Below are 25,104 nucleotides of genomic sequence, written 5' to 3'. Positions count from 1 at the left end.
ATTTAAACACTGTGAGCCCTCTGTGCATGGTCTGTTGTGAGGAGGTGGAACAGACAAGCTATCTTTCTCTTACCAGACAATATCTGTCGGTAAAAAACTTTAGCTGCTGCAGAACCTCTTGAGCTTATGATTAGAGTTGCATTAAAAAGAAGTTGTCTGGCTGTGGATTGATTAGCTCAGCAAACTCCCGCATACTTAGCTACAGGGTTACAGCTCTGTTCTCTTCACAAAGTCTTGTCTTGGAGACGGTCTGCTGGCAAATTGAGGTCTCCTTGTATTGAGTAGCAAATCTCAGGGGAGGACAGACAGTGTACACATGATGGTGTCAGTATTACACTGGTTATGATATCTGATCGAAACCTATTCTTTTCATCTAGCACTGATTTATTTCACTGAGTAAAAACACCAAGTCAAGAGTTGAAGGTTAAAGCGCTTTTTGATATAATGCACTGTAGATGAAGTCAATCGATTGACAAACTCATGGCCAAGCGAGGTGCACAGAATCTGCTGCTCTGCTCGGAGGAGAAAAAGCAAAGAGTTTGCAGAATAATTTAAAAAGTTAAGCAGGAGAAAAGTGTGAGTTGGTTGAGTGGCGCAGTTGATGTGGTAATTAAGACATTGGGAAGATCTCGGTCAGGTCACCTCTTTTCTCAGATCAGAGACCTATCAGAAATTCTTTCAAGTGTCCTTCTGCGTCGCCAAAGATGACAACAGCAAATCAATAAGTGTTTGAAATGAAAGGGGATGCTGGCTAACCCCCGAGGCTACAGATTTCACATCGCCAGTCTTCTTACTTTTTTGTCTGAACTTCCAGATTCTTGCACAGAGCTCATCTGAAGCAGAAATAGCTGTGTGCTGTTGTGGTCTCTAGACACAGGTACGTGTTTTGAGTGTACAGCGTGTTGTGAATGTAGTGTGAGTGGGGGTCTCAGAAAACCCAGAGCAAGGGGCAATCTTTCATATTTCTGGACAGCTGGAGAGGGGCAACAGGTCCCAAGGGCGAAGTGATCACATCTGGTCACTGACTGCCCTTAACAATACAACAAGTAAAAGGCCATATAATTAGTCGCACTGCATTTGATATTTCTTCAAATCTTCGTTTTTCTATTTTAGAACATTCGTCAGAAATTAAAATAAATCGCGCAAATCGAAGCGCTAAATTGATGTAATTTGATGAATTGGTGATATGTAATATACGCGCACACAGGGAAAGACGCATAAATCACCTGCGATTTAACCCTTTCAGTTACAGCATGGCATATCGCACATTAAACATGAAGTCTCCCTTATAGCATAAGAGTTAAATGTGTTTGTATAAATGTTCTTGCTCAGGAGATGGAGGTCTCAATTCCTATCTTGTTACAATACAGAGCTACGTTTTTATTACACGTTCATAATAAAGAGGCAATCGTCTATATCTGTCCTTCGGCAGCAAATGGCCCGTCGACTAGGATGCAATAATATATTAAAAACAATTAAATATTACTAAAACACAAGAGCATTTGGGTTGTATTTTGCCAAGAAAAGCACAAAGGGCAGATAATTTTAATTTATATGCAGATCCATTAAGCTCCTAAAATGTTTTCTTTTTTTTCTATCTGTGATTTTGTTATAGGGACTGCATGGATGGGTAACCATGAATGAGCACATTATCACTACAGGGATGACAATTTCGAACAGCCACCCAATCGATACTGTTTGGAGTTGTTAAACAGATAGCGATTTGCTATTTACATATACCTGCTTGTTGTCAAGTATCTAGTTAACAAAATGCCTGCTTGGGTATAGATCATAATCCATCATTGATGAAAGTAAAGTGTAAGTGGTTTCCCCAAAGCTCTCCCTAAATAGGAAATCACAGCCCATAAAATAACTTTGAGACCAGCACATGTAGACACGTGTAATTGATACACAATTGTAGGGGATTATTTGACTTCCAACATATTTTGTAATTATGCTGTTGACTGGTGATTATTATGTTTTGTGCTGCAAGTATGAGCTATTTTATTGTGTGTTATATGTGTTTATGTTTGTGTGTATGCCTGAATTCACACACACACACTGGCATTTAAGCATATATTCCAGACAAAGCTGTTTTCTGAAACTGTGACCTTGAAATTTAAGATTAGATTATGTCATCTTCATACCGAGTCCAAGTGCCAGGCTGCTATCATTCCATAGATTTCCTTGGTTCTATTCTCTACTTGTGCATGAGAAGAGCGTTCTATAATGTGAGAATGCATGGCCTGTCTGCACGAGCATTATATGGTTAGTGCTTTTTTTACACTGGCATAAAACAGACCAAAAAGTCAGGAACCAATGTCTGAAGTCTCTTTCTGTAGCTTGCACAGACCACATGACTCTGTTTTTCCTAGCAGCATGTCTAATGCTGTATTCCTTGGTGGTTCGGGGACATTAATTAGTTGTTTAATAGGAGTATGACTAAAAATGTAAAAGAAGGATTAGGAGCGTGAAACGTATGTCCAGCCTGTTCCTTACACTCGAGGAGGAGATGAAAATCATGCAGGATCGTCTGTTTCTTTACGGGCCATTTCCATTTTCACCAGCTGCTCACTTCAGCTGCACGCTGTGCTTGGGGACAGACCCTGTCTCACACTAAGGACTGACTGACACCGTCTGACCTGCGCCTCTAGTATGAGCAGGCTGATGGAGCTTGGTCTGAACCTTACACTATGGACTTACAGACAACTCCTGACCTGCACCTAATATACATGAACAGACAGACTGATGGCCTGGCCTGCACATTACACACTGGACAGACACAAACTGACATGTTATGGACAGACTGACACAAGGTTACCTGCACCGAATTCTGTATGAAGAGACTGATGCAACCTGAGCTGCGCCTAATATATAACGGACAGACTGACACAAGTTTACCTGCAGCTCACACACTATGGATAGACTGACACAAGTTTACCTGCAGCTCACACACTATGGATAGACTGACACAAGTTTAGCTGCAGCTCACACACTATGGATAGACTGACACAAGTGTACCTGCACCTCACACACTATGGACAGACTGACACAAGTTTACCTGCACCTCACACACTATGGACAGACTGGCACAAGTTTACCTGCACCTCACACACTATGGACAGACTGACACAAGTTTACCTGCACCTCACACACTATAGACAGATGGACGCAACTTTACCTGCACCTCACACACTATGGACAGATGGACACAAGTTTACCTGCACCTCGCACACTATGGACAGACTGGCACAAGTTTACCTGCACCTCACACACTATGGACAGATGGACACAAGTTTACCTGCACCTCACACACTATGGACAGACTGGCACAAGTTTACCTGCACCTCACACACTATGGACAGACTGGCACAAGTTTACCTGCACCTCACACACTATGGACAGACTGGCACAAGTTTACCTGCACCTCACACACTATAGACAGATGGACGCAAGTTTACCTGCACCTCACACACTATGGACAGACTGGCACAAGTTTACACAAGTAAACACAAGTTTATGGACAGAATGATGGTGCCTGCCCTTCAGGCTATCCACAGCCTAATACAACCTCACCTGCATCTAACATATTATAGATAGACTGTTTACCTGTGCTTCATACTATGGACCTCATTTAGAGTCGGAGCAAAGTCCGTTTTAGGCGCATCAAACAAAAAAAGACTATAACACATGTGCAGCAAGCACCATATCCGCCTGCATCTTGGACGCAATTTACACTTGCGACAGCTTTCAGCTCGCTACGAGAGAATGGGAGGAACGCAGAATTGTGAAGGCGTGACCATGTAAATACATCCTAGGCGCAGTGAGGCGCAGACGCAGCACATGTCAAAAAAGAGCTAAAACTGTGCTGCAGGAATTAGGTGGTGCAAGCGGTTAGCTAGGAACTGCTCTAGCTAGCTGCAGGAACTGCTCGCAGCTCCATAGGGTGTTAAGAGTGGGAAGCAACTGGGGTTGCATGCCACTCATAATACCCTACCAAGCTCCGGCACACTCCCACTCCTACACTTCTTACACAGACTTTGTGTCCGGCTCTAAATGAGGTCCTATATGAGCAGACTGATGCAACCTGATCTGCACCTCACACACTTTGAACACAATGACACAACCTGATCTGTACATTACACACTTTGAACACAATGACACAACCTGACCTGTACATTACACACTTTGGACAGAATGACACAACCTGACCTGTACATTACACAATTTGGACAGAATGACACAACCTGACCTGTACATTACACACTTTGGACAGAATGACACAACCTGATCTGTACATTACACAATTTGGACAAAATGACACAACCTGACCTGTACATTACGCTCTTTGGACAGAATGACACAACCTGACCTGCACCTCACACACTTTGGACACAATGACACAACCTGATCTGTACATTACACACTTTGGACAGAATGACACAACCTGGCCTGTACATTGCACACTTTGGACAGTATGATACAGCCTGACCTGTACATTACACACTTTGGACAAAATGACACAACCTGACCTGCCCCTCACACACTTTGGACACAATGACACAACCTGATCTGTACATTACACACTTTGGACAGAATGACACAACCTGGCCTGTAAATTACACACTTTGGACAGTATGATACAGCCTGACCTGTACATTACACACTTTGGACAGAATGACACAACCTGGCCTGTACATTACACACTTTGGACAGAATGACACAACCTGGCCTGTACATTACACACTTTGGACAGTATGATACAGCCTGACCTGTACATTACACATTATGTATAGACTGACACAGTCTGACCTACTTGTTACACTCCAAGGACAGACTGGACACACACTATGGACAGAATATGACACCTTGACCGGCCTCTCACAAAGCATTGGGCAGCCTGACACATCCTATCCTGTAGTTCAGAACAAACTGACAGACTAAGGACCATACCCCTACATACAATGGTCACCAGCTTTACTGACAGGATGGACGATCGTAACCTGTTCTGCCCCTGACACCAATCAGGCACAATCTGAACTGTGGAAACACGGAATCTGCATTAATTATCGGTCAAATTGTAAACAGAATTGAAAAAGAAATACCCTCTTGAATCAATGAGGCAGCGTGGACAAATATAATCCTCCCTGCCCACTGTACCCCACGCACTATATATATATATATATATATATATATATATATATATATATATATATATAAACATAAACTACTGTCAAGACTAATCTAACCGAAATTACTGGGTGTTGTGGTCAATTCTGCGCTGCATTCATCCAAGTACATATAGAACCTGTCCTGTATCTGAGATAAGGAAACCTAACTGTTCTAGGTACCACAAAATCTGCATATAACAGTCGGAAAAGAGATATCCGAAGATAATAGACGATATGGACAAAATATACAACTTCTCTCTACTATTAGGGGTATACACAACAATGCCTAGAGAGTACTTGCAAAATCCTCCCATACAGCAAGTAGGAAGTATAGGGGTGGAAAATAGATCTGAACCAAGAAAGCACATTATTTATTAACTACAATAGGAAATAGAAAAATGCATCGATATCTGTCCAACAGCCTTTACGTCTGTGAACGTTACCAATCTATGCATAGAAGTTTATTGTTAAAGACTCCCTCATTGTTATAACCCTGCAGTGCCTGGGCGTACAGTATAGAGATAGCTGTGTCTGCTGCTACTGTAACATTCTTCAGATAGTTATCGCCGGATCAATCACACAGTCACTGTCTGCTACCAGAACCAATAACACAAATGTCTTTACTATCTACACTACAAAGCACAGCATAAGTTAACTGGTTTTATATAGGTTGGCGTTTATTCGTTTCAATTATAACATCCAGCGTGTTTTAGCAGCGTGTTTCATTCTAGTAAAAGAAAGTCCTCTAGACACGCATTTTTCATAAACAAAGATTGGCAACATTTTCTCAGATTGCCGTTCAGTATAGCTGGTGTAAATAAATGTAGGTTTAAAATAAAGGAATAGTTCGTTAGGGCATTAAAAATAATAAACGCTGGAAATTAATTAAACTCAAAAGAAGTGATCTATACAAATTTTAACAATCTTTCATAACATTGAATGGTCGAATTAAAATCAATCAGAAGAGCATGACTCTTAATCATAATAGATCAAATGCATACATTTATACATTTCTCGGAAATATTATTATTATTATTATTATTATTATTATTATTATTATTATTATTATTATTATTAATAATAATAATAATATTATTATGTTTATTGTACTTTTATTGTACTTTTCTTTTAACAAAAATTTTATTCATGTCACAAAAAATTGATCACATTTGCACTATCTATCTTGGTTCAAGTATACTGGATTGTTCTTATTATTATTATTATTATTATTATTATTATTATTATTATTATTATTATTGTTGTTGTTATTTATGCGATCCAGGTTAAATAGATGTGAATAAAAGTGTCTGTGTGACAATAATCTTACATTTGTCACTAAGTGGATCACTCAGGAGTCGATATATTGTACCGGACATGTAGTTGCTGCTTAATACTCCTGTGTACACATTTCATGCTCCTTGTTAAAAAAAAAATGAATTATCATTGACCCCAAGTGAACTTGCTGGCTATATTTACAGTATAAGATATTCTACACTTAAATGAGCTTTTGGATCTTGTTCATCCCAATGTTTCTTTAGCAATTCATCTGCAGAGCTCTCTTATGTCATTCTTTATACACTAGCAGTAGTGGCCTTCTGTCTTAGAAGGAGCAGCCTGGGAAGAAGCAGAACGGCCCCAAACCAGGCTTAGTACCTGCACCTCAAAATTATATCATCTGCTCAATATATATCGGCTGGTGCATTTCTTGCTTAAACACAAGCAAACAAAAAATCCAATAAATTCATAATTTATGGAAGTCATTGTATTTAGAGTATTTATATTTATTTAATAACACAATGATGACTACATATAATATATGTGTACATATATGTATATATATATATATATATATATACATATATGTATATATATATATATATATATATATATATATATATATATATATACATATATACATATTCTTACCTACAGACCTATATGTATACGTGCATAAAACAGGACAAATTGCTGTAAAACAGAGGTATAAAGTAACAAACACCTGCCATTAGCATATGTACTACGTGTCAGATACAAGCCCTTGCATGCAAACACATTTTGCATCCATAAACATTTAATTTTAATTTCGGCAAAAATAGACATTTTTTACAGCATTCTTCACGACTAATTAATTTCCTTTGGTAAAGACCTTCCCGAACCGTTCTTATGAGATTTTACTATTAGTCTACTTTGATAATAATATACGTGCATATTTTTCCATATATTGCTAATCCCATACCACTACTTGTATTATTACGTTTCTCTGTGTTTTTACTTTTCATTGTCCTAAACCCCCTCCCCATCGTTTTTAATGCAGTTTTTTTTTTCATATTTGCGCTTTCTCCTGACCTGGTGATTAGATATTTTTGTGATCCCTATCCATCCCTCCCTCTGTGTGTCTCTATCCCCTGACCCCTCTCCTCCCTCCTGCTCTGCTGACTGAGTTTGGTGGAATCTCTGCTGACGTCACGTCATTCCCACTGCAGAAAGAGAGTGAGACAAACACAGAGAGGGAGAGACCCGGGAACAGACACCTCTCATCTCACAGCCTTATCAGGAACCCCAAAGGAACTTGGGACCTTGCTTTTTTGGTTTCTTTTGTATTGGATCCTTCAGTTTGTGCTTTGTTTTGTTTTAATTGTGATACCCCATCCAAGCCTGCACTGAGGATTTCTCCATAGCAAGAAGCATAGGCTGTCTCCAAGTTCAGACGGTAAGTACACTGCTTACAATGCTGCTGTAGACTAACAATGTGAGATCATGATAGTTCATACATTTGTTCCACCTGGGGCCTTTACTTTGTATTATCTCCAGACATATAATCCCTTGTACTGCCTTTACCGTGAAGTCAAACTGTGTGGATGACATTGTATAGACGTACACAGATCGCTCTGCACCACATTATGTTTTCTTATAAACATTGTTTTACTACACATGATCTCTATTACATACTAACCGCATGCGATTTATCAGGAGCAGTTATCAGTTTTGGGGGATTTACTAGCAGGTCTGCCTTTCAACAAGGAGTTAGGCCGCATGTTTACTTCACTTTACTGTACTTTAATAATCTATTAGGACAAGTATAAATAGTTTAGTGAACTCTATAGGTTCTGATTTATAGTTCCCTATAGAAACGTCATGACTTATCATTTGCGTTTTATTTTAAAAATTCCCAAATCGCAAGCAGGTGAGATGAAGTGTATCCAACAAGTGTTAGGAATAAAATAAATACAATGTATGCGACGTCCTGCTCTCAAAGTCATGGAGGGTGCAATGCTGTCTGTATTAACAAAGTACTTCCCTTAACGCTGTGTTACAATGTCAGGCAAGTTTGTAACAGAAGACAAAGTAAGTCCAGATGGTTGGAGATCTGAGGATAGTTAACACGATACTGATATGTGTGAAATATTACTAAATGTGCCCCAGACATGAAATTACATATGGCAATTTCTTTTTTAATTTTGCTCTCCCACTCTAAACATAAGTGGACTGTTTTATACTGCCATAAATGTAACAGCAGACTGGCCGGGTTAAAAGCAGAAGGTTTGTTGTCTACATTAGGATTGAAGCTGCAGAACAGCTGGAATAAAGAATGTGAATTGTGCATTTGTGATAGAAACATGAAAGAACAATCTTTAAATTGCAACACGAATTAAAATAAAGGCGAGTAGCAGAGTCGCCAGCAGGTTGGTGGTCCAGTCATTGCCACAAGTGTTTACAACATAGTGCAATCGTACAGTAAATAGGCCTGTTATCGTGTGAACTCACACTCTTCACACATTACTGGTAGCAGCTACCTGTACTAGAACTGGGCATCGGTGACTTTAATATCTACACTGTGTGTTATAGAACAGCGCCTTGTATATATTGCTGTTAAATAGAACAATTTATCTGTGTGTGTTAAAATATACATGTGTATTCTGATGTACAGTTTAATAACACACGTTAAATTATCTCAACAAATAATATCTATCTATCTATCATATCTATCTGTCTATCATATATATATATATATATATATATATATATATATATGTATATAAATATATATATATATATAAGACAAAGTGGACTTAGTGCATATACCATTTTATTTGTGCGTGTACAAATACATTTATGTGAATGTACGTTTGCGTGTGTTATTTTATATTTACACCACACACAAACACACACAACATTTATATTTTTATATATATATATATATATATATATATATATATATATATATAGATAGATAGATAGATAGATATTGCATACACTTTCAAAATTATATTTCTCGTTTCCCCTTTATTCTCTACGAGACCTACTTAGTGGTTTCACATTAATAATATGGTTATACACACATACAATGTGTGTGTAATGCAGTAGCAGATACAGCCTGTAGAGTCTATCTATCTATATCTGTCTATCTATCTATCTGCCTATATATATGTATATCATGTGTGTGTGGAAAGGTTTTAAGGACACAAAATACCGTTACTTGCCTACAAACACACATTACATATCCTCTATTCAAAAAGGTGTGCAGTGCTGACCATAAAATAGACGATAAAAATTATCATTGTAATAATTAGGCCGCAGATCCAGGTTAAAAATATGCATCAATCCAGACATCAAGTAATTATTCACCCAGTGCAGACATTAAAGGAGAAAAAAGATTAGAGATGATGACATGCAAATTTCCTCTGAAATTATCATAAGTAAACATTCCAATCCTGGGCTAATAAAATCCCATCTGTGTTACTTCATATCGAGTTAGCAGAGAGCTGTGATAATGAATTTTGTAATATCTCACGAACAGACATCTCAATCAGTCACTAATCCTGTGATTTTACTGCGGAATCATTCAAATGTGGAGCAGCCAAACTTCTGCTCTTCTTTGGCACCAGCATGGGGAAACAGGAGCATCAGTGTGTAAAATGGGAGGAAAAGACTGAAATTAGTAAATATATACAGACTGCTGACTGGTGAGGTGGGAGTGATAGAAGCCTCTGCTCGCCACACATTACTTTCCACTTGGTTTACTAACTAATTGTTGTCACACCACAATAAGGCAACTGCACAATCATTGACCTCATCATAATTAACTTAAATCATCAACACAGAACATAAACAGGACACAAGGATCTGCTCTGGGCTTATTACATTGGTGTTGTAGTGACAAGGGTTACAGCGCCAAGCTAGTCTGAGTGTGTCTAGAATTGTGTACACAAGATCTGTTCATTAGTATTTTACTTAGAACAGCTCATGATATCTTCAATTATTCTTGTAAAAAGTGCTAATTTTTTTTTAAAAAAAAAACTTCAAGCTGTATTTGTAGGCCGATATCTCATCTATGTGAACCCTCATTAATTGAAATGTAATTTAACAAATGAGCCACCACTGAGTAATTGAAGTGATAGCGCTTTCCAGAATTAGCTAATGTTATGATGAATGATGAGAAGCATATGTTTGAAGCACGGACAATTGCAGGAAATCACCAGCAGTAACTGTCCTTTTGTATCGAACAGCTGCATATATATATATATATATATATATATATATATATATATATATATATATATATATATATATATATATATATTAGCTGATTATATATGGCTACGTCTCCATCCTGTACTTAGTCTGTATTTTATATTACTTTGCTACTTTTTAAAACATGCCATATATCCCTGATGCATGGATATAAACGTAACGTCTATGTTTATGCTGTAAATTTGATGCAAAATAAAGAGGTGTAAGTTTGTTCCTGTAACTGTATTATAGACCAAGACACAGAGATGGGTAGGTGTTATGTGCTGTTGTACCTGCATTCAGGATGGGTAGATAGATAGATAGATAGATAGATAGATAGATAGATAGATAGATAGATAGATAGATAGATAGATATTAGATAGATATTATTTGATGAGATACCTAAACATGTGTTATTAAACAGAATTCGCTGTACATATTTTCACACACAGATAAATTGCTCTACTTCATATTCATGTATACAGGCCTCATTTCTAGAGATAATACACAGTGTAAATATCAGAGTTACCGATACATAGTAGTTCTAGTACAGGTAGCTGCTAGTAATGAGTGAAGAGTGTGAGTTCACATCTATGTTATATATTTTTTTTTATAAATACGACATCTGTAATATTTTTTATAAATACGTAAATCGAGTGCTTTTATGTGACATACTAAATGATGTTGCTTAAAAATATATTTAATAAACGTGGTTTCTTCTATTTTCAATATTTTACAGATTAAGAGGCAATCAACACACTAAATAATGGAGTCTAACTGTCGCAAGCTGGTGACAACCTGTGTCCAATTAGGTAAGAACTATGTTGAATTAATGGGAAATTAACTGTGGTTTTTCAAACTATTACTCTATTATTGAAAACGAATCCGAAACGTTCATTATTCTAGCGTTTACTAAGCAGGAAAAAAACACATGTAAAGATCGCCAGGATTTCAGTGAGACTGCTAAAATATAGGAGCTTAGTGCAGCTAGAACATGCAGTACCCCTAGACTGTGATAGAGGGGATCCTCTCCTCCTCCTGCTGCATTAAGCCCCATGTCTAAATCTCCTTTCTGTCTGTAATCAGGAGGTCACCCCTCTGCAGTGGAGTGTCTCTTCTCTAAGGACCCTGATATGAAGAAAGGTGATTTCTCTGCTACAGAGGGGACACAAAGCAGCAGAAAAGAATCAGGGAAGCTGTGTGTCAGACCACATCAAAGTGCCAGTGGTAAGATATTTAATTAGCCTTACACTGGGCATAACGTAGATGATTGTATGGGCTTCTGTCTGATAGTAAATGCCAGGTATTGGCAAAATGAATAACCCCATCACTTAATAAAACTCAGGTGTTTCGCTCAAAATGTTGCAATATAACACTAAAATTATGCATTGTCTCTCCATCATCATCCACTCACCCAGCCCTCTCAGAAAATCCACATTTGTATACCAAGCTTCAGAAATCAGGGGGGATATATCATTCCCGATACGCTCGCTGTCCATTAGAACAGAACTAAGAAACGTGGTTTGGGGCGGAAGACTATAATAATACAATATAGTAAAATAAAAAGAGAGAGAATGTAACGTTATAGTTTACTGCATATAACTTCCAAAAGTCTGGGCCTTCTCTGTGCGTGGAGCTGCAGGTCTCTCAGTTACGGTCCTAGGGCGCCCTCTGCCGCCAGACAAGTGCAGTGATGATACGCGGAGACGTAATCTTCCCATCAGTTCTAGACAAGTGGTCGTGTTGCAGTTTTTGGTATTGTTGATGTTTACAGGTTTTTTTTTTCTTTATATAGCGCAGGAAAGGCTGATAATGTATTAAAAATAAAACAAATGCGTTAAGAGCAAATGCTTTACATACGCACAGTGTTCCTCATAAAATAAATTAATTTTGGACACAATTTATTGGAAAATCGCATGAATAAAGCTATACTTTCATGTGACCTTGTATTCTGCATGTTGTATAAAATCTGATAGTCATTAGTGTGCCCATATATAGTGAGGTGACTGACATAGCAGTGACTGAAGTGACATGCAGTTTGTGTACCAGGTAACTAACTAATATAGTAATGTAACAATAGATTTCTAGTGTTTTTATATGCATTTACTTATTTATTTTATGTTTTGAATTCCAACCCCCATATTAACACGCTTCAAAATATTGTCTGCTTGTGTTGAGGCGATGAAGTTAATTGTCGATATAATACTATCTACCAAATCCTGAAAGGCACTATTTTAATACCAGCATGTAGTAAACACGCCCAAGAACAAAATTAGCCGCTTTGTATTATGCTGCCGCTATTGGTGTGGAAATCACATTAACCCCTTCAGTGCCGCTATACTGTTCATTTTAGCGACTAATATTGCGCAGTGGGAAAGTGGAAAGCACAACAACGTCCCCCTTCAAACGGACAAGTGGTCTTAATAACAGTACACGGCTTTAGATTGGGCTTTGCTATAAACTTATGGGTTCGTTGCAGTAAAGAATTATCCTACCAACTACATCTAATTGTATGTGATATTCCATAGGGTACATGCCATTTTGACTTTTACTTTCCATACCGTAAAACAAATGATGAAGTCAGAACCATTAATTATGGGACATGATTGTTGTAGTGCGTGTAAAATGCCTTACGTGTTATAAACCTAAGACGGCAACTATTTTTATTTATTATTTTTATTTTATTGTTTTGCTAATACAGTACTAGGCATGCAAAGAAAACTGGCTAATAAAAATAATTGATTGTTTACTAAGAAAACTTAAACAATAATGATATATTACATAGAGTAAAAAAATTACCACATTTTGTTTGTGAGTATTTGACTGGTAATTAGAATTTCGTGTTTAGCGACTTGCAGTAGGCTGTGATTAGAGTTATTAGTCATGCATGTCATTGGCTAAAGCGGTGTCCAGGCGTCCGTTTACACCGTTCTTATTATATATTATGATAATGTCTTTCAGTCTATTCAAAGGTGTTTCTGTGATATCATTTTGCAGCAAGAGTTGTGAGATTGCATACAAGACGTGTAACATTTTATAGACTTCACTTGTTGTGATGCAGTTCAAATTTGCTACATTGCTTTATGTTAAATTTCAAAAAAATATATATATTTTATGCTATGTGTAGGCTGTTTCTTGCTCTGTTCCATTTTAGAGCACCTTTATGCTTTTTAACGTAATGTAAAACAAGGGGACCAAATGAAATTTTGTAATACTTCGTACGAAATTTATAAATTATTATATATATATATATATATATATATATATATATATATATATATATATATATATATATAGCAATAACATAATCTTTAGTCCACAGCTAATAAGAAAAAAAACCGAACGATAATGCCTGCAATGTAGAATGTTTTCCTTATTTACATATTTAATCACATAGCCCTGGAATACAGAATACTGATCTCTCTGCTCAGCGGTTATTTAAATAAAATTAATTAATGCCGATCTAATTAGAAACATAGTGTGGCTGCTTTGCAAGCCCTGTCTGTAAGTGTCTCAGTAAAACTTATTTTCTGTTAGCTGTTGTCCTTTCCTGCTTCCCAATAATATATGCAAGAGTGGCTGGGATGACTCGGGGGAACAAGAAATGTATAAGCAAAGCTGTTTCGTGAGCAGGAATATACTAATGGAACAATGTGATGTCTGCTTAATCCTATGTAAAAAGCATTGTCTTTTACCTAATATTGACTGAATGGTAATTAATGGCTCTCCATCTAGGAGAATGAGCAGTAATCCACGATATGTGGAAGAGTGAAAGACAATGTTATCAGACAGCCGAGGCCCCACCAGCATCAATTTATCTATTAAGGGAATATTATGCCAATAAACGGTATAAATGACATTTGGGCTGTACAAAGGGCAATAGGCACTACATTAACCTGGAGCATCAACTAACAGATCTGCCTTCCTACAGCCTTTAATAGTGTCACGTTATATTCATCTTAAATTGCACGTTCTCATGTCCAATTAGTGTGTAATAAATTATATTGCTTAATGTTCTTTATTGTTGGAGCATCTAACAATGAAGAAAACAATCGTATTCAATGTAAAAAATGTCACTATGTCAGGAGTTGCACCTGAATTTTAGTTTATGGAGAACACAGATGAGGATTGTGTCGTGTCTGTGCACTTACATACATCCAAACAGTACTTGGAGCTATGCATGTATGTACAACTTTATGGAAGGAACAAGTATTCCAATAGCAGAAATATTGGGCTATGATAGGTAGTTTATAGCGAGCACAAAATCAGTAGGTGTTAAACTCTCGTTCTGGTCTAAGGATTTTAGCTCTGCCAGCTATACGCTTATATAGGCGAAGGTTACTGACTATAAACCTTAGAGATTTCATATAGTTTTCACACGGGAAACCTGATACAACTTTGCATTAAATTAGTAGGATTTACTGGAGAATTATTGGAAAACACACCTGTACTTTTATAAAATATACACATTGTTAATGGCATATTTCAGTAAAAAATAATAAGCATGTTAATTAGGCAAATTTTACTACTTTTGTATTTATAGAGGTGTGTGACGTATTTGCGCACCGCGTATGTTTTCTATGTAATGTTTTTAATAAATTCAGTTTACAGATCTTTTCTAGTTTTTATTGAGGTATTTTTTAATTCTTCTTCTTCTTCTTCTCCTTCTTCTTCTTCTTCTTCTTCTTCTTCTTCTTCTTCTTATTATTATTATTATTATTATTATTATTATGAGATTAGGCACTATAAACAGTGCAAATATATCACATGATCATATGCAGGTTTCTTAATGTAAATTAGTCTTCCAGGTCCTAATCAAATAACCTCATTGTTTATTACATATATTCATAATTATACACTCACCAGTTGTAGCACATGAGATAAAATAACAAAACATTCCTTTAAATGTTAAAACTAACTTGGACATAGTATTAAATACAAGTCATAATATGCACATTATGTGGATATAACATTTACTGCCAGCCACAGCATACTCTAATACTGTAGCATAAATAGAATATATTGGAAGAGAAGAGTATTTTAGTTTACAAGTACAATGGAACATTATTTCATTACCGCTATTATACAATAAAACATTATTGGCGTATTTAGTGTGTATGTAACTAGATATTAATTTCAGCTCCACCCTACATCTCCGAGATGACACAAAGTCAATTATATGCTAGACAACAATTTGACTGGTATCGGGACCTCATCTTTGGCAATAAGGGACAATAGACGTGTTTTATCCTCTATAAAATATCCATAATTAAGCATCGGATTCAAACACAGAGGTGTTCAGTGCAGTGATCACACAATTAACATGCCAGGGCAGGAGTAACATTTGTAAGGCGGAGTATTGGTGTAAATGATAAATATCTGTGTTACATGTATGTACGCGCTATAGGTCTGTATGGAAGTATCTGCATTGATGCTAAATAAAATTGACCGTTAATAACAGCTTTATTAATTATGAGTCCAGTAGGCACTGACAGCTCTGTGTATATGTAGGAGGGCAGGACTGAAGAGGGTTTGGTATACATATTCACTTTTGTATGGGTTTGTTTATTTTATTTGACAGAGTTTTGCCTTGTATAAATGATGCTGCGAGTAGGTTACAAAGTAACTTTCTTGCTGGCTTTTATGTACTGACTTTGTGTATTTTTATTTCATAACACACCGTCCACGTTACTACTTTTCCCATTTGCTCATTCACACATATAACACTCTTTAATTTTTGGGCTAGAGTGTACTGAGAACATTTATTAAGCATATTAACATCTATTTTATTTCACATAATGCTTTATGTGTATAATATGCAGAAATCTTTAAGAAAGTAAATGGCTATAATTGTAGATATGGGCCCTGACCACGGGAGCTTACAACAAGCCAATTAGTAGATAATTCATACTCTAGCTGATCGCCTGCTTCAAAGTAAGACAACGTTATTCTATCAATTTATAGTTGTCTTAATTTATGACGTCCCTGCATGAAAGTATTAACGCAGTCGTATGCTTTCTATTAATATTATAATCTTACATAGAAAGTTTACAAGTCACTTATTTCACGCCTCTCATTTATTTTTCATTGCAAAAGCCCACCCCCTAATGATCACACCACCCACTCCTGTCAAATGACAGAAATACTTAAAAAACAAATAGTCAAAGATTGATCCAAATTCATATTGACTTAGTTATAGGTCATCAACTGTAGTGCAGAAACTGGAAATATTTACTTTACACATATACTTTATGATCTGGTGGGAATTAGAGGGAATTCAATAAGAGAACTGCTAGGGCCAATCTAAACCCCTATTTAAAAGACTTAAGCAAATTAGAGTCTTATCAGATTAAAAGGCACTACAAAACGTAAGAGCATTGTCTCTATCGAAACGCTGTGGGGTCTGAAAGATTCCGTGTAAAATCTCAGGGATAAAACGCGTAATGTAAGCGGCAGATAATGAACAGAGTCCACATTAATTTAAAGTGATTTTATCTCTGAATATCTGACTAACATAGACAGATCGATAGATAGATTAGATATAGACGGATATGATATAGATAGATAGATAGATAGATAGATAGATAGATAGATAGATAGATAGATAGATAGATATACAAATTATATTGTGATAGATCGATAGATAGATGGAGACAGACAGATTAGATTGAGAGAGATCGATAGATATATAGATAGATAGATAGATAGATAGATAGATAGATAGATAGATAGATAGATAGATATTATTTGATGAGATACCTAAACATGTGATAGAAACAGATCAAATAGAAATAGATATATTAAATAGAGATAAATAGATATATGCATGAACATACTAACCTTTGCTTTTATTATAATTTTGACATATACCTTGATAAAGATTTTACATTTGTCAGTGTCAGATCATGGGGGTGGGAGGGATGAATGGCAAACATAGCTGTGAAGTCATTTTTTGCGATGTTTTGGATTGGCAGATATTTCAATGAAGCTCAATGTACATAAATGGAATATAAAATCCAAAATTGAGCTGCATAAAAGAAAATATTTTTCCCCTGGAGCTATGCGCATAAAATTGTCACCAGATATAATATGTTGGAATTCTACCCTGTCTTTACATGTCTGTATAAATACACAAATCTCGTGTGAAAAAGGTCAGATACTGAGCTATCAAGACCCAATCCGCTTTCTTGATTTCAACTGACTTTTCGCTGCTTAATGTCAGTATTTATGGGAAGTTTTAGCTGTCATGGTACCATAAACATATAGAAACGTAAATAGGTATTAGACGTTTGCAATTTGCCTTAATATAGTAATGCAATACGTGTATGTGCTGCGTATGTGGATTAAACGAATGGCTGTTCATTTTTAGGAAAATTTATGATTTATTTTGTCTTATTATATTGTTATCATTAAAAGTGTTACATGCAATTGTTCGGACTGGTTGCTATGTATAATCTGTATGAAATAAAAATGTATAAATGCATTTATTTATGTATAGTGCTTAATACGACATAGTTTAATGCTATATTTTTAATGAATACTTGATATTGGGCACGAATTTCTGAGATCAGTCTTTGTTAAATTAACTACCCCTAGAAAGAAAATTCTTCTTTATTGCTAATTCGGATAGACCCTTTTGCTTCATCTTGTCTGCAGAGTAGTTTCTGACAATTATACAAGAAGTCATGCAGCAGGCCCGCCCTGGTCGAGTGCGGATTGGTGTCTATAATTACGGTAGCCCCGTCAATTGTGCCTGTCAGTGCGCGGCCAGCAGGGAGAGCCTGTGATTGGCTATGACGCGCCAGGCTGGGTGTGCGAGCAGTCGAGAAGGGGGGAGTGGGCTGACGTCAGCTAGCTGGGTAGGACAAATCTCTGGTTTTAAGAAGTTAGTCAAACAGGGAAGCGACTGAGCTATTGCTGAATCTCCATTGTCACTTGTGAAAGTGCAGCCCTTGTGCTAGAGCCAGTGAATGGGATCAGCATCTTGCTTCTGGACACAGTGGTGTTGTTTCCCACTGACACTTCATATGCTTGCCCTAATGTCTACCCTCAGCTACATCATGCACTCCTTGGTAGCTCACTAGAAGACCCTCTCTGCACCAGTCTTGCTAACTTCCAGTGTCTCCTGTACCAGAGCGAAGGAGGAACAGAAAGTAATATCTACCTAATGACTGTAGTGGACTCAGCAGGACTTAAAAATAAGGCTCCTTAAGCCTGCACTTAACAAGTGACTTGCTGAAACTATTCCACCCAGCCTGTGCTGCTGCTCAGTACTTATATCTATATTTTGGTGCCACCAGTTGGACACACAGTGGAACTGAATTTCATTGCAATCTATAGAGGATTTTTCCCTTTAAACCAGAGCACTTTTTGTATCTATCTGGCTTGGATTTTGTTTGGAAGCCTGCTCCCTTTTACACACACCTGATCGATGAACTCTATGAAAGACCCTTTACATTTGGATCATTTGGCCGGGGCTAAACTGGCTTCAGCCTCTTCTCATCATCAGGCAGTGACTCTAGTCTCCATGGCTTCCTCACTGGGGCCTCGCTCTGGGGAGTGTAAGCAGAGGCTAGAGGTCCATACAATCTCAGACACCTCCAGCCCAGAGGCTGCAGGTAAGACTCGGCCCAGACCACACACATATGTATCATAGCCTTACTACACCCTGTCTGTCAATTGCATCTTTAAGTTAGACTTCTGCATTATATGCTCTGAAGAAAAGTGTACTGATTAGCTATTTTTCATTAACATACATTTTTATCAGTTATTGTTTGTAATGTACTTTCAAAACGTGTACATTATTATGTAGGATGATCTGTAATAATTCTAGCTAGTTTTTACCATCTGCTGCCATAGATACATTACAATCAGATTGCAAGTAAGGCAATTACAGTAAATATTGTAATGCGTTGCGGAATATGCTGGCGCCATGTAAACACACGTTGACAAATGTTGATTATAATAAAAACTCAATCCAATGTATAATTATTCCGTGTACTGATGTCAATTCACGCCTCTTCTTGGCGAGTTAACCTATCATAACGCTGTAGAGAAAGATTGTGGTCTTGTGACATAAAATTGTTACTCACCCTACACTACAACCTCAATTTAATTTTTAATAAATAGCCAATTACTACAACTTGTCATAAATAATGAGTCAGCTAATTCTATTGCTGCTCCTTGGAGATCTGACTCACAATATGCTGCTGTGCACCTTGTTGGGTAAAATAAAAAAAAAAGGCAGATAATTGTGGAAATAAATTAGTAAGGATTACTTGGGCGCAATAAACACATCACAATGACTGCAGCTAAATGATTACAGCAGAAGGCGCTTGCTATGCGGTTTATTTTATTCGCTGCAGGACATCAGAGTGACTTCTAACTGCACCTGCATAATTAGGTGTTTATTTATTTAAGACGATCATTGTAAGGAGTCGGGGTTATTCTGTTTTAATAAATCTGTGTAGCATTATTGCTCTAGTCCCAGTCAGAGGAGCGTAATCCACAGCCCTGAGGTATTGGGGATTTACAGGATTTGTACAAGAACCCTCTGGGTGCTAAACCAGGCCAAAAGGGCAAAGCTTATTAGCTGCTGTCTACTGTTATTTTGTTTGTATAGACACTGTTTTTTTTCTATTGAAAATGAATATATATATATATATATATATATATATATATATATACATTGCATATTTGACGTCTGTTTTTGCAGACAAGGACAAAAATCACCAAAGTAAAAGTGATGATACCGGCACTGACGACCCTTCCAAGAAGAAGAGACAACGCAGACAGAGGACTCACTTCACCAGCCAACAGTTACAGGAATTAGAGGCCACCTTCCAGAGGAACCGCTATCCTGACATGTCCACCAGGGAGGAGATCGCCGTGTGGACCAATCTCACCGAGGCCAGAGTTAGGGTGAGTACTACACGTCAGTCATCGGAGGCCAAAACTGCAATCACATGTGATAATCGTACACACAGCACATGTCTATCTAGATCTTTCTCATATAAGGACTCACCCATTAACTCAGTTTTACAATAAAATAGCTAGTACTTAAATAGCATAGAATTATCCTGAAAAAAATAAAATATTTATATTATTTAATACCTAGCCAAAAAGGGAAAATTGAGTGTCTGAATGCATGAAACCCACATCAAAATAAGCAGTTTAATTTATAATATCCTTGGGAATTATAGTCATGCTTCACACTACTTCTCTTCATGGGATTTAAAATTCCTGTTCGAAGCCCATAAACTATGCAATATTTTGTAATAAACATATTTAATATCACATGCACGATGCATAACGCAAACCCGGTGTTAAAAGTCAAACATTGTTCATTCAAATAATCCAGTTTTATACACTATAGCTGTGTTGCAATTAATGCGCTTTGAAACATCTGTGCGACAAGTAGAATTTAAGTTCATAATTATGTGGCATTTCGACATGTAAAATGCATTTTAGCTGCCTCTTGGGAGAAACACGACTGGGTTGTTTCCACCATATGTGATTTTTACTGCTTAAAACTGATATTTGTAATCTTACACAGGTTCAAAGAGAAAAAAATATCTGTATGTGTCTGGTAAATTATACTTTAGTAGTTCTAGACTGATTTGAAGAGTTATGCTTACTGAGCAAACCTAACCAAGGTGCACATAATCTCTGGCTTGGAAAAGATAAGATTTATTGCACCTAAAACATTAGACTGTGGATGAAAACAGCCTTGAGCACAATAGTGGGTCGTTTCTAAACTTTGTTGATGGACTCAAAGTAGTCGCAAATATTAACACAGCAATCGTTGTAAAGTTTGGAAACATCTGACGCAACGTTACTCAAGGCTGGTAATAATAAATATATATGTCCCATAAAGGTCAAATGATTACATACATTTAGGTCCACAATCTATGGTGCTGAGATAACATCTTATTTTTTTGAAAATGTGTGCAAAGGGCTTTTGGAAATATTCATGCAGTCTATAAATAAAATAAGAGTTATACAACACTGCCTTCTATAAGAAACTCCAACTCGGGCTAATTACAGCAAAGTCGTTGCTGGTGAGTGGAGTGGACAGCAGTATATTTTATCAAGGCGGGTATCTTTCCGGCTCAAATTAGCAACATTTTGGGAATCTTAAAGACTGCCTAATGTGGTTCTTGTCAATTGAGTGCGAGGGATTAATGGTACAGTTAACAGCGATCTGTAATGTACAACATGATTTGTGTAAACAGGGGAGACTAAGGGACTGCTCCAATACACAAACTCTCTCTGCAGGAGGGTGGCTGACAATTCAGACACCCAGGATGTGTATTGCAGATTTCTCCATTGTCTACAGGGACGACTCCGGGTTCTCATTTTAGCACGTAGTTAAAAGACAAGTCTTGCCAACAAGCCAGAAAGGACAAGTTGGGTCAGAAGTTTCTTTCAGTCACTGCAGATTAGCACTGGGAGGATCTCTTGAGGATTCATACCAGAGATTTGTTCTATTATCCTGCTTGAGAAAAGACTTGCTGCTCACTTGACGGATCCTCTGATGTCTTGTAAAGAAATGCAGTGAGTTTTATTTATACAGATAGCGATTTATCTTGCTACAAGGGGATGCATTCATTATGCTAGTTAGATGTTATAATGAAATATCTTTGCCCCACTTTTCCAGGTCTCACAAATCTTTTTACTGATGTTCGTTGGCCTGGATGAATGTATACGCTACTTTGGGTTGGGAAATGTTAGAGAGAAAAACTGACATCACAATTAAATGATCCAGGCTTGTACAAATAATATCAAGCCGTCATAGAAAAAAATAAATAAATACAATTTTATATATATATATATATATATATATATATATATATATATAGTGTTTGATGTTATCACTGAATTGGCAGGCAAATGTTTATGGGATTTTGTTACATACATGTATATTGTGGAGCAGAGCTGATCTGGGTGTTATATTTATTTTCAGGTTTGGTTCAAGAATCGCAGAGCTAAATGGAGAAAGAGAGAGAGGAACCAGCAAGCAGAGCTGTGTAAGAATGGCTTTGGCCCGCAGTTCAATGGGCTCATGCAACCCTATGACGATATGTACCCAGGTTACTCCTACAACAACTGGGCGGCCAAGGGCCTGACCTCGGCCTCTCTCTCCACCAAGAGTTTTCCTTTCTTCAACTCTATGAATGTCAATCCCTTATCCTCACAGAGTATGTTTTCCTCACCAAACTCCATATCCTCCATGAGTATGTCCTCAAGTATGGTGCCCTCTGCCGTCACCGGGGTGCCAGGCTCCAGTCTCAACAGCTTGAATAACCTGAACAACTTGAGCAACTCTTCCCTGAATTCAGCCGTGCCAACACCAGCCTGCCCCTACGCCCCTCCAACACCCCCCTATGTCTACAGGGACACATGTAACTCCAGCTTGGCAAGCCTTAGACTCAAAGCCAAGCAGCACTCTAGTTTTGGATATGCTAGTGTTCAAAACCCAGGATCCAATCTCAGTGCGTGTCAATATGCGGTGGACAGACCCGTGTGATGTGTATATCTGCATGTATATATACTCTATGGGAACCATCTTTTCTTCAAAGACTTATAATATCTGGACTCTTAAAGAAAGAACCTTAAGGGAAAAAAATGTTAAACTGCAAAACTCAGATGTGTCTTGTTTTCAAGGGATCGGCCGCAGAGATTACTTTGAAAGTATTAAAAGACACCAGGACACTGATAAATATATATATATATATGGACACGTTTGACTGGATATTACATTTTAATGATACTATAAGCTTGTTAATTTTTTTCTTAAGTTTAGCATTGTTAAAGAAAAACAAGGACTGAAAGGGTGTATATATATATATATATTGAAATGTCAAATTAATTTTATAAAAAGCAGTTGTCGGTCATATCTTTACAGTGTTAATATGCACCAAGCTTTAATAAATTAAAGCATGCAAACGGAGCGAAACGAGAAACGGCCTCCAGGTGAATGTATATAACAAACGCGACACTGTATTTCTGACCTATGAAAACGTTGTGTGCACAATATAGAATAGTACCTCTTTGTGGGTGCCCTGTCGTTTCAGAAACAAAAAAAATGCGACTTCAAATTTATGTGCATTAACTTTTTTTTATTATTATTATTGATTTTGCAAATAGATGTTCAGACACAACCTGTGTTTTTTATCCCGGGGGGGGGGATAACTTGCAGATCTTTATGTCTGCTTAGCTGCCTGAAAAGTGAAGCACAGAATATTGTAAAAAATGTCCCCAAATATCCCCACCCAAGTAAAACATAGCCCCCCACCCTCCCTCGTGTCCCGTCTCACACAATAAACCGCTGGACTTTTGCATCTAGAAGTGTAATTATTTATTTGTTGAATTTCTATAACGCTGGTTGATATATCATTGAACAATCCGGTTGTAAAATGAATTCTAATGTATTGTTTTAAAATTATTTGGCAACAAAGAAAAAGCTGCCGCTTTAACAATAAACGTATCTCTTCGGGAAAACAGACTGTCTTGATTCAAATAAAAGAAGCACTTTTCTTACGCAAAGTACATACAAGAAATCTATCTATCCTCTGTGGCACAATTTGCCTGTACGTTGATGTGTTTAATCTGCAAAAATATTTTCTTGTACAAAAAAAATCACATTAGAAGGTTATAAAATCGAAGAGTTTAATTTATAAATTTCAGAAAATGACGTTAAATTACCAAATACTTATATTTTGAAATGTATGTATTGCAACATAGAAAATACAGGTATGTTTAATGAAAAATAAGCATAAAGGCCTACGTGCAACACACACACACACAAACACATATATATATATATATATATATATATATATATATATATATATATATATATATAGGCGCGTATATATTTATATATATATATGTAGAGCTTAAAAAAAATGAGTGGCGCATGATACAAACCCGCCTGAGTTTAAATCCTCACATGTGGATCTGTGTCGCTCAGTATACTACCTTGAAATATCCCCGGCATTCTGTAATCCATACGGGGGTCATTGTTCCAGCCGCAATGATCCACGGTTATACACCAGCACTAAAATCTGATATGAGCTTTTCTTTTTACTGCTTTATCATGACCGTTTGTACATTAACCTTTGGCAAGTGCGGTGCTATGAGCCACACAGACTAGGAACTTCTGTCTTCTGACCGTCTTTTTGCTTTGTATTTAGGGATGAGGAGTGGAGGAGGTAGGACAGACAGATTTGTGTATTGGGAGAAGTGCTTTTTTTTTCCACTGTACTTTTGGCATCAATTCGTGCTGTTGTAAAGGGGGTGGATAAAAGGTGATCAGCCTTAAAGTTGAGGAAGGATCCTTAGAGGAGATAACAAGTGGAACAGGCGGGCTATTGAATGTACTCATTTGTTCCCTGCAAAGCCCCCCTTGGAATAACAA

General features: G+C 37.1%; 1 protein-coding gene across 4 annotated transcripts; it reads left to right on the top strand.

Annotated features, from left to right (window-relative positions):
- Nucleotides 1-799: 799 nt before the first annotated feature.
- PITX2 (paired like homeodomain 2) lies at nt 800-24,187 on the top strand. 4 transcript variants are annotated; one of them, XM_075200660.1, is made up of 6 exons: nt 800-877; nt 7,655-7,881; nt 11,422-11,494; nt 11,769-11,909; nt 20,398-20,603; nt 22,648-24,187. In XM_075200660.1, the coding sequence occupies exons 3-6, from the start codon at nt 11,449-11,451 to the stop codon at nt 23,209-23,211; spliced, it is 957 nt and encodes a 318-aa protein (XP_075056761.1). In that variant the 5' UTR covers nt 800-877; nt 7,655-7,881; nt 11,422-11,448; the 3' UTR covers nt 23,212-24,187. The 4 variants fall into 4 exon arrangements, with proteins under 4 accessions (XP_075056761.1, XP_075056754.1, XP_075056756.1 ...); XM_075200653.1 differs by lacking the exon at nt 11,769-11,909 and having other exon boundaries at nt 804-877; XM_075200655.1 differs by lacking the exons at nt 800-877; nt 11,769-11,909 and having other exon boundaries at nt 7,639-7,881.
- Nucleotides 24,188-25,104: the final 917 nt, after the last annotated feature.

Source organism: Mixophyes fleayi, chromosome 1 (genome assembly GCF_038048845.1).
Source record: "Mixophyes fleayi isolate aMixFle1 chromosome 1, aMixFle1.hap1, whole genome shotgun sequence".
NCBI classification, from domain to species: Eukaryota; Metazoa; Chordata; class Amphibia; order Anura; family Limnodynastidae; genus Mixophyes; species Mixophyes fleayi.
The sequence above is the reverse complement of the archived record's forward strand: the minus strand, read 5'-3'. Positions and strand labels throughout refer to the sequence as shown.